The sequence below is a fragment of the Spodoptera frugiperda genome, chromosome 23 (genome assembly GCF_023101765.2).
Source record: "Spodoptera frugiperda isolate SF20-4 chromosome 23, AGI-APGP_CSIRO_Sfru_2.0, whole genome shotgun sequence".
Lineage (NCBI taxonomy): Eukaryota > Metazoa > Arthropoda > Insecta > Lepidoptera > Noctuidae > Spodoptera > Spodoptera frugiperda.
Genome location: NC_064234.1, coordinates 199,135 through 211,168, shown reverse-complemented (window position 1 = coordinate 211,168; position 12,034 = coordinate 199,135). Strand labels below are relative to the sequence as shown.

General features: G+C 35.2%; 1 protein-coding gene and 1 pseudogene across 1 annotated transcript; both read left to right on the top strand.

The window, feature by feature from the left end:
• Positions 1 to 855: 855 nt before the first annotated feature.
• On the top strand, positions 856 to 5,223 carry LOC126912204 (luciferin sulfotransferase-like). Its single transcript, XM_050703234.1, has 7 exons — positions 856 to 1,030; positions 2,903 to 3,037; positions 3,246 to 3,345; positions 3,422 to 3,771; positions 4,100 to 4,194; positions 4,715 to 4,895; positions 5,043 to 5,223. Exons 1-7 carry the CDS (start codon positions 943 to 945, stop codon positions 5,150 to 5,152), a joined length of 1,059 nt encoding a protein of 352 aa, XP_050559191.1. The 5' UTR covers positions 856 to 942; the 3' UTR covers positions 5,153 to 5,223.
• Positions 5,224 to 6,213: 990 nt separating this feature from the next.
• Positions 6,214 to 8,998, top strand: LOC118266607 (sulfotransferase 1E1-like; annotated as a pseudogene).
• The last annotated feature ends 3,036 nt before the right edge of the window (positions 8,999 to 12,034 follow it).

The window sequence follows — 12,034 nt, the reverse complement described above, 5'->3', positions numbered from 1 at the left end:
ATAACTATATCTTATCGGTTATCATTGCTTGTACCTTCACTCGCTGCACAGACCATTGATAAGTACATACAATGTATATCAAGAGCCCAGACGTAATGATAATGTATAAGTTATCTTTTAAAAACGAAGTAATCTTATCTTCTCATAATAATATCCTAACAAAGGCAGCAGTAACCGGAGGGCTTGTTTAATATTTTTTATTTTTTAAACGTTACTTCACATTACAATTTTCTCCTATGTCGTGAGTCTGTTTACAACCATTAATTAACTCGACAGTCGCCGCGTCGTGTGCCGCGAAATCCTGCTCATGAATATGGGCCTCTAGAATGGCTTGAAACGGCTAAGTAGGCGGATAAGTAGAATAAGATTGCACCTTTTATCTCCCGAAAGAGACCGTAACATCCTATCTTCATAATTCAATTACACTTTTTAAGCCCCGAGGGCTGGGCAGAAGCGCCTGTGTAAAATGGAACACTCACTTTTTACTAGTTATGTTATGTATCCCACGTTAACAGGGCAATCTAATTGCACTTCAATCCAGACTCCGAAAACTCCGGAGCTACGGGCTATCTAGCGGGTTTACCGGGACTCCGGCTCGAAAAGCAGGAATATGAACGGGGTGGTTTTAAGTCAGTTAGAGTCTGACACTCCCTTTCGTCTCGCCCAAGGCGGTAGAAGACATTAGATGATTTCCCCTCTTAAAAAAAAGAATGAAAGAGTTCAGAGATACTTTGCCCTTACGCAAAAACGTTATAGATATATTTTCTTCATCACATCATCACAGGTACACAAAACATATAGAGATAATCGTATTAAAAAATATGATAAGTTATACGTTGCCTCGATATCATTGTATGCGAGCAATATCGGTATAGATCGGTAACAGCAGTGAGTTAGTAGTCGATATAGTTGTTTTGTTGTCAACACTAGTATTTCCGAACGATGGGTGAACAAAAGGAATTGCCTTTTCCCTACGAGACGAAGGAACTTGAGCCAGAAGAAGAAGAATTGATTAAGAGTAATTTAGGAAGTAAGTTGTTTATAGTTCTTATATAATTGTACGTTTTTTTATGTAATAAGCCGGTGAACGAGTTGAAGAATCTCTTAATGGTAAGCAATCGCCGCCGCCCGTAGACACCTGAATCACTAGAGGCGTTACTAGTGCGTTACCGGCATTTTGTGGGTTAGGAAATTAAGGATTGTTGGGGAATAGGGGTTGAAAAGGGGGGTAATTGGGCCTCCGGTAACCTCACTCACACAACGAAACACAACGCAAGCGTTGTTGTACGTACCTTTTATTTATCTATGTACTTTTAATATAATATATTCATTAATGAAAATAAAATCACTGCGCGCATTGTGCAGAAGTGCGCATTTGTTTCCAAGTAGAAATAAACAACGCAATGCCGTCACACAAGTTTTTCTATACATAATTATTTAAAAAAATCAGGTTTATATAAATTATGTATTTTGATTTTGACTATTCAACGGTCAAAATTAATAAAATATTTCAAATAAAAGTATGGATAAATGTAGATTTTTTACATTTGGTTCTCAAAACTTTAGATTTAGAGAGAACGCAAACAAATCTGCAGGAAGAAACATTGTTATGTATATCAATATTGGTACAGACGTTTATTTGTTCCTATACTATGTAGATGTGCATGTACATAGTTAAAACTGGTTTAATTGTTTTGTATGTACTCCATAACGTCATATAATAAATAAGACCATACAATTTTTAATCTATATAGATCATAGAAAAATAAGTACAGTAGAAGCTCTTTATTCGCGAGGTATGCGTTCCGTAAATATGCTGCGAATACAGAAACCGTGAATATGGAATGGTAATTTGTATGGGGTTATAGGGGATACGTTCCTAGATGATGAAATCAGGAAGCAAATTGAAGATAAAAAAATATTTAATTGAACTTTCTGATCATACAGATTGATGAATTACATAATATTGTCATCAAGTTTAGGTCACACTAGATTTAGGCAGAAGTTACAATCTAGACGTAGTTGTAATGAGGCTATTTTATTTTTTTATCCTTCTATTGACGCGTTGACAAAGGATAGCGAATGTATTTTTTAGGTTCATGCACGCACCGATATTTCGATTCGATCCGCGAATAGAGAAATCTTGACCGCGAATATGGGAATTAGGTCGCAATTTTTCAATCCGCGAATAGTGAAAACGCGAATGAAGGAAGCGCGAATAAGGAGCTTCTACTGTATTATTAATTTTATACAAACATAGGATACAATCGCTAGTACCTACTTATTACATTATCACAACAGTGTTGCTACTGCATACAGTTCTACAAATGATTGTAAAATTATAGAGTCATCGTGAAAATCCATAATTCCATAAAAATCCTTAGCAACTGTAAATCTGTATCAGTTTATGTCACAGTCCAGTACCCTTAGTATGAGTTTGCTTTACGTTTAAAGTAACTTTAAAACGTAAAACAAACTATTATTAGAACTTATTACGGGATATTTACCATGTTTATTAATTTTGATGAGTTTCCGATCCACCCGCATTTACATCCGTGATCATGGCGCTTGAAACAGTGCCGAAATATCGGAAACTCATCAAAATTAATAAACATGGTAAATATCCCGTAATAAGTTCTAATAATAGTGTTAGTGACCATGTCAGTTTAAAAACTTGTAAAACAAACTTGTACTAAGGGTACAGCAAAAGACGTCTTTAAGCTGATATTATGATGATGAAATGAATTTCAAATGGTGTCTAATACGCTCTCTACACAGACAAATTATGATTAGTTTTTAATGTCTATGTATATTTTTCCGAAGTAATTAGTACTTTTAACTAAAATGCTTTCTTTAGGCTTTACCTTCTAAACTTGGTTAATACAAGTATTGTTCTCTTCAGCATACATAACAAGGTACGTCAAATTGGGACCGAAGGGTTACATGGTACTCAAGCCTTACATGAAAGATGCTGCGAATATCTACAACATGCCTTTAAGACCTACAGACGTATTTGTCGCCAGTTATCAACGATCAGGTGAGTTCAAAAGAGAAAGAAAGAGAAAAATATTTTTAAAATAAACGAAATCAATATCTAAAATCAATCAGCTAAAAAATTAAAAATATTTAAACATGTAAAGTATATTAGGTACTCCCGTATCGTTTATAGATGACATTCAATTAGAATTTGGTGTAGATCACAGCTATGAATGCAAACATAAATCAAGTGTATGATATTCCTTCAGGTACTACATGGACCCAGGAACTAGTTTGGTTGGTTGCAAATGACTTAAATTACGAAAAAGCTGCAGAAATACCATTAGCAGAACGTTACCCATTCATAGAGTGAGTATTTTTGCACCATTGGACTTACTAATGCATCGTCAGTATTACTATAATGCCCTGTTTATTTTTATTGCAGCGGCTTCATGTTTTTCGAACCAGAAAAGAGAGAATTATATGCAGATGTAATGTCAAAAACAGCGGATGAAAATTTCGATAGAGAAAAGTATATGCAACTGATAGAATTCTTGAGTCTACCAGTGAGTCCGTTACTCGCTGCAGCCCCATTAACGCAAAAACGATTCATCAAGACACATTTACCGATGTCCTTGATGCCACCCAAAATGCTGGATACTGCGAAGGTGGTATACGTGGCTAGAGACCCTAGAGACGTGGCTGTGTCTTGCTATCACCATTCAAGGCTCTTCAAATTGGTTGACCCTCTGAAGCCCTTTAAAAGCTTCTGGGAAATATTCTATCGAGGCCTCTGTAAGTGAAAAATTAAATTGTTTAAAGCTCAATGGTTTATTTAGCAGACCCTTATTGAAACATCTTATTTTAAATTTTATATCACTTACTGCCATACTCGGAGACATTTAATGATTACTTAAATTATTCCTTAGTAACGATTTTGTTCCGAAAACAATTGTTAAAGACTGGGTTAAGTAACCATTAAATGGCTCTGAGTACGGCGGTTAGAGCAATTAAATACATGGTCACAAACATAATATAGACGATATAACTATGACTATATTAATAAAAAAAAATCAAAATTAGAGCATTTAGCAAAATGATAAAGATATACTTTCATTTCCAGTTACTTTAGCGCCTTATTTCGAACATGTCAAAGAAGCTTGGGAGCAAAGACATAACCCGAATATGCTGTTCTTGTTCTACGAAGAACTCTCGAAGGTAAACGAATACAAGTAACAATATCTTATAGTCACTATGTCGATATTGACAAACAACGTACTGAACAGAAGATAAGATTATTTTCTGATTGATACCAGTATATTTTATTTCTGTACACACTTTATTTCAGTCCCCCTAGTAATAATTATGTTCTTATCAGTCGTCAAACTTTTGTTATTTGTGTGTTCCTAATTGATCATCAAACGCACTAATGATAAGTACTATTCCGATGCGTGCGATTGTTGAAAACAGAGCCGAGTATCAAAATCATACCTATGTATGCAAGACGAAGTTTATTGAAAACAGACTTGCAGGTTTATGACACACTTGGGGGTGTTACAGTTCCACCCACCCGTTAATTATCAGCCAACACGGGTAACTGCCTACTTCTCTCATAAGCGAAAGGCATATACTCAGCAGTAGAGTTATGCTGGCTGATGTGTGCTAATGCCGAATTGATAATCAATATAAAAACGTCCAGTCATTCGTTTAAAATATTTAATGTTTAAAATCATTTTAGGATTTGCCAGCCAGCATTAACCGTGTGGCAGACTTCTTAGACAAGAAGTTGAATGAAGAAGAAATAAATCGCCTCTGCGACCACCTCAGTATTGATAACTTTAAGAAAAACAAATCTGTTAACTTTGAGGAAATGAGAGAAATTGGAGTACTCGCCAAGGGAGAATCTTTTATAAGGAAAGGTATAAGGCATTTTATTAACCAACATCTAAAAAAATTATGTATGACGTGATATGCATAACATGTTTGTATCCTCAATTTTTATATGTTGCGAATTCTTTCAACGTATTGGGTAGGTTAATTATTTCAATTATTATTTATTTTCTCAGGTAAATCTGGCTGGCGCGATTACTTCGACGAAGAGATGACACAGCAAGCTGAACAATGGATCGAAGAAAATCTAACGGACACCGATCTGCGTTTCCCTTCTATGAAATAATTTGTATTTTGTTTTTGAGTTAACTACTACATACTAATAAATAATAATTATATACCATGACAACAGAATAACACATAAATTTTTCTTAACCCTAAGTTGCCTATTCACCTGTCCTAATTTTATCCGTTCTTTAGTAGCTACAAGAAGTCATTAGTTATTTATATGACTAGTTCAAACTTACATCCAATGACTTCTCCCGCCCAGGGCGAGACGAGAGGAGAGTCAAACTCTTACGGTCTAAAAAACACCGCGTTCCTACTCCTGCCCTTAGAGGTGGAGCCCCGGCAAACCCGCTAGGTAGTCCGCAGTTCACATGTTAATAAGTACCTAGACCAGAATTAGGTTTTCTTTAAGGTAATAAAAATAGCTTAATATAATACATAAAAATAACAATATCACCATGATCATGCGTACATTCGCACGTGTTATGAATAATTTGACGCTATAAAAAGACTTAATTAGCATACACATACCTTTGATTACGAAAGCAAGTTATTTATAGTAGTACCTATCTATTATTTATAGTTATATATTTTTAATGGGTTTTCTACCACATAAATATTCCTGTAAGTAAAGAACAGGTACCAACCAAAGGAACAACCCAAAGACACGTGTACATGAACACGAGAAAACCTTTCATTATTTTCCCCGATAATATAATTAATTATTATAAGATTTATAGTCCAGGATCTTTAGACGCAAAAAACTAGAAAAGCATTAGAACTCTGAAATAAATTATATTTCCGAAAAAAAAGAATATCTAAGCTATTCTGTTATTGTCAATCCGAAACAGTCGAAGTGAGCTCGGTTGCCGTCCGCCATGTCATAGGTTATAAGAATAATCTCGACCAATGGGCTCACTTCGAAGGTTTCAAATTGATAATCATAGAATAGCCTAGCTGTTCCGCTAGTTTATTTTGGCTTACTGATTGTGGATCACAGCAATTAGTGAACTGTATTCCTCTAAGCACCTCCGTTAAACTGGAGTTTCCCTAATAAATCTCATTATCAGCATCGAAATATGATCCTGTTGAAAGAATTGTGTAATTTATGATAAAAAGAGTATAATTTATCACGTTTTACCTTGATTTTGATACCTATGATTAAAAGGCTTGTTATCGCCCAGATATATAGTCAAATAAATTTAGTTTGTCTTTCTCTGTCTAAGTCAACACTAGCGTTAAAAAAGTGAAAATAGCGATGGGTGAACAAAAAGATCTGCCGTTTCCTTACGAGTTTAAGGACCTGGATCCAGAAGAAGAAAAATTGGTGAAAGCCAATTTAGGGCGTAAGTGGTTTTCGATTCAGAATGAATTAATTTAAAGGAAAAGCAATTCATACCTCCTTTCAATACCGCTTAATTTTCAATAAATTTAACACATATAACAATGTGCTCTCGAAAACTAAGGCTCTAATGCAAGAAATCGTAACGATAATTAATTGTCAATAGTTAATATAGTTATTTTCAAATATTTGCTGCAATACTAGAAGTTCCTATAAGTAGTTTTTACTTTTATATTCCATAGCTTTTCCGACAAGTTTGATCAAAGTGGGACCAAAAGGTTACATTGCATACAGACCTTACAAGAGAGATGCTGCGAATGTATACAACATGCCTCTTAGATCCTCAGACGTGTTTGTCGCTAGTTATCAACGATCAGGTAAGTTCCTTGCCAGTTTCGTTGTAAATTCGCGTCTATTTAACTCCGACAGATATTTCATAGTGTGAAAGCTAGATCCAATAAATGGAATAAACTATTTGATCAAGAACGGTTTATACCCAGCACAAAAGAGCACACCCTGGTGTCGCGGGTATCCATGGGTGGTGTTGATCGCTTACAGTGAGGTGACCAGTCTGCTCGTTTGCCACTTATTCCATAAAACAAAATGCAGTTTTGATTTGTGCTTATTCAACAAGTTTTCTGAAAATATAAGACGAGAATATTCTACAACCTTGAACACTAATGTTCGTCTAAATCTTTGTAATATGTAGTAAATCAATTGTTTCTTCAGGAACTACATGGACTCAAGAGCTGGTTTGGTTGATCGCTAATGACTTGAACTACGAAAAAGCTGCGCAGATACCACTGACACATCGTTACCCATTTTTAGAGTTAGTACGAATTCTACATTAACCTTCACTTTATTGTATACATAGACATACATATCGTCTGTATCCATCGCCTGGTTCCCGTTGGGGTAGGCAGCGACTATATTACACGATTCTGGCATACCTTTTTCGCTTCATCTACATTCATCAGTTACGTAATAACATAAATATTTGAATTACAGCATGTTCATGTTCTTTGACCCAAACGAGAAAGAGAAATACGTAAAAGCGATGGCGGAAAGTGATGAAACTTTAGACGCAGAAAAGTACTCACAAGTAGTGGATATGATCAGCCGACCAGCGACCGCAGTGCTCGCTGATATACCAGTATCGGAGAAACGGTTCATCAAGACACACTTACCGATGTCCTTGATGCCACCCACACTGCTGGATACTGCAAAGGTTGTATACGTAGCTCGAGACCCAAGAGATGTAGCCGTATCTTGCTATTACCACGCAAGGCTCTTCAGGATGATGAGGATGCACAGAAGCTTCAAAGACTTCTGGAATATGTTCCACCGTGACTTATGTAAGTAGGAAGGAAAAAAAGACCAACACTTAACTTAAATTTCTTTGACGTGTTCAAGTTAAATCCCATGGTAACAACGCATTCAGATAATAATTAATTATCAGTATTCATTCATATAAGATACGATAATCTTTTGGTTTCCAGATACATTGACGCCGTATTTCGAGCATGTAAAAGAAGCTTGGGAGAAGAGGCACGAACCCAACATGCTGTTCTTATTTTACGAAGAACTCTCGAAGGTAATTGAAATTCTTCTTCCAGCAGTTATTTTGAAGAAAAGAGAAATTTATTCGACTTCGAAAAGTTTGTAAATTTAAAAACATAATACTACTTTTATGATTTTAGGATTTACCGACCAGCATTAATCGCGTGGCAGACTTCTTAGGCAAAAAGTTGAATGAAGAACAACTGAGCCGCCTCTGCGACCACCTCAGTATTGAGAACTTTAAGAATAATAAATCCGTGAATTATGAGGACATGAGGGAACTTGGAGTACTCGCCAGGTGAGAAAGTTTTATTAGGAAAGGTAAGACAACATTTCACTAGTTAGGGTATTAGTTATTTATCTGCTGCATTGTTGTTCCGACCAACATTAAAATTTGACTGATTATGTAATTATAGTTTAGAATATAAATCGTCTAATCACTAATAAAAAATATGGATTCAAAGCAATGTCTTTACGAAATGTAAGAGAAGATTCTATTTCCAGGTTCACCTGCTTATATTACGTCCATATTTATTATTTAATAACGTTACCAACAACGCGTATCTAACAAGGACAGTGAGATATTTATTTACGTAATTTTGCCTTTATTTTTTCTTCAGGCAAATCAGGTGGATGGCGAGACCACTTCGACGAGGAGATGACACAACAAGCTGAGAAATGGATCGAGGACAACTTAAAGGATACTGATCTGCGCTTTCCCTCCATGAAATAACTTTCTTTTTTATAGGATAAGCCGGTAAACGAGGAGACGGGCCACTTGATGGTAAGCAAACAGCGCCACCCATGGGTGCCCGAAACACCAGAAGCGTTACTAAGACGTTGCCGGCCTATTGGGGGTTAGGAATATGAGGATTTGGGGATTGGGGGAGATTGGTAACATAACTCACACGACGAAACACAACGAAAGCGTTGTTTTACGTCAATTTTTTGTGAGGCCGTGATAATATCACAACGGTCGAGCCCGCCCAATCATGCCGAAGGATGGCTTTGCCACACTAATAAATACATAGTTTAAATTCACATATATATCTGTTTTATTTACCACAAAATGAATCCCAAAGAGAACAATTTATTTTATTATTGTTAGGTACCTGCAAGCTTTTATCTACAAATGTAGTACAACGTTTTGAGCCACTTTTAAACATTATATTTTGATTTGATATCTTGTGATCTTGATGTTTTCATCGGGACAGGTGAAACTAAATGGCGCATGAATTCACCACAATACGTAATAGGGGCGCTGGTATCACAAGAGGTTTTCAAAATTTCAATTCTTATACCTAAGAAGTTAGTTTCAGGCGTTTATTTCAAAAAGACATGCGAAAGAACAAAGTGCTGTAAAGTTATCCCACTATTCAAAAGGGGTGACACTAACGAACCTAATAACTATAGATAGGCCAGTCTTTTACCGGTTCTCAGCAAAGTGTTTGAGAAGATGATATCTCAGATGCTTCATCATTTTAATAAAAAAATCTGTATATCACCAACCACAATGCGGTTTCACTAAATGTCGTTGTAGAACTGACGCTGGTGTCACCTTAACGAAGGAAATATTTGCCGCTTGGGAGAAAACACAGGATTAACAGGATACTATTGTAACCACTCAAAAGCGTTTGTTGACCACGAGCCACTTTTGCTGAAATTATGAAAAAGATCAATATGGGATGAGAAACACTGCGCTCCTTGTGTTAAAATTTTACTTAGAAGACAGACAGTTAAAGGTAAAGGTACTAACTCACAAGGTTCTGAGTTGAAAATCGGCGTTCCTCAGGGTACTCTATTGGGTCCCTATCTTTTACTGGTTTGCCATTTATATTTGAAAATAGCTTTTGCCCGCGACTTCGTTCGCGTGGAATAGTGACTTCCGGCAAATTTTTGGTTTTAACCACATAGTTCCCGATCTCGCGGGATCTCTTCAAAAATGAGATGTGGAAGATATTCCAGGGGACTCTTCAAAAATCAACATAATGAGCTCTGCGTTTGAATTTAATAGATGTATACTCACTTAGGGCATTGAAAAAATAGTTTAAAAACGGACTTAAACTAACTTAAAACTAAAGAAAGCTACGAATTACGAATTTATAACAATTAAAAAATAAACTATATTACAACCTATCCTCTATGCTATAATAACCAAGCTTAAACTAAATAATTTAAAAGAAACGACTTAAATCTAATCTAATTAATTTATAAATTAGACTTACAATTTTATTAAAAAAACTAACTACAGTAACTACTAATAATCGATATCAAACTAAACCTACGTTAAATAGTTTAACCAAAAAACCAGGAAACCCAACAAATAAACTTATTAATTGACAAATACAACGAAACCAATTTAGAATATACGAAACAGCAGGACCACTACAGACAAATAATCATACGACTGATAATACACTTTTTCTACGATAGTACCGAAGCGCTCGGCCGATACCCAACCAAATGAATGTAACGAAACCATAGCGCGATCTATTTCGATCCCAACGCCATCTATCGAGGATAAAGACAACTTGGATTATTTATTTATACTCCGTTCGGGCATTTTCTTTGTACTAAAAGTTTAATTATATTGATATTATTTTTTTCATACCTTTTTACTATTTATTAACTTTTTTTCGATGAATTAAAACAATAACATGAACCGAAGTCGTGTAACGATCGACATAGAATTATCTATACTCCGTTAGAGCATTTTCTTTGTACTAAATGTTTTATTATATTGATATTATTTTTTTCATACCTTTTTACTATTTATTTACTTTTTTTCGATGAATTAAAACAATAACATGAACCGAAGTCGTGTAACGATCGACATAGAATTATTTATAAATAATTTATTTCTTATTTTTATTTTTTGATTTTTGAAATAAAAATATATCTATGTCCTTTCTAAGGTTCTAAACTATATCTGTACCAAATTTCAACCAAATCCGTCAAATAGTTGCGGAGATTAATGGTATAAGCATAGAATGTTCGACGTGATTCTTTAATTTGACATAACTTTTTTATTTATGAACCGATTGACATGAAACAAACACTAAATGTAAATTTAAGCATCCCACAATATATTCGTGAAACCGCATCCAACTCGGATCAGCCGTTTCTGAGATTAGCGCGCACAGACGAACAGACAAACAGACAAACAGACAAACAGACAAACAGACAAAAAAAAAGTTAATTACATTTTTGGGTTCGACATCGACATAACAATAACCCCTGCTATTTTTTTTATTTTTATTTTCAATGACAGCACTTTTCTACGATTTTATTATATGTATAGATAAACCAGAATGGTACTGTTTGCAGATGATAGTTCGTTAATTTCTTAGAGTAGACGGACATGTAAGAAATTTTGATGTAAACAGCTCTATTCTTCAAGTTCATAACTGGTTCACTATAAATAACTTGGCTGTATTGTAATGTATTTTAGCTTGCCAACCGTGCAAAGTAATGTTTGTGACGTTGTCTTGAACGGCCAAAAGTTGGTATATATTAACGAGATTGTATTTTTAGGTATCACACTAGACAATAGCCTATAATGGGGCCCTCACACAAAGGCAATTTCGGGGAGATTTAGTTCAGCTGCTTTTGCGGTTAGACAGATTAGAGTTCACGGACGTGAATACAGCAATGCAATTTTAGTTATTTTCACAGCATTAGGTAGATCATATGGCATTTCGCTGTGGGGTCGAGCTACGGGCTATCCGAGCAGTATATAACTCACCCCGTCATGAATTTCTGGAAGATTTTTTTAAAACTATTGATATCCTACCGTTGGCCTGCCAATTTATATCTATATGAAAATATGATGGCCTGCGGCTTCACGCGCTTGGTGTAGAAAGAAAGTAACTGCACTTACTTAAGTGAAGATAGGTAGGTACCTACTTAGGGAAGTACTTACTACTTGTTTGACTCATAAACAGAATAATATTTTAATCTGCATTTAATACTGAAAATACATTAAACACGAAAGTTATTATTGTAAATTCAACCGTAGGATAAAGTGATATGCTATCG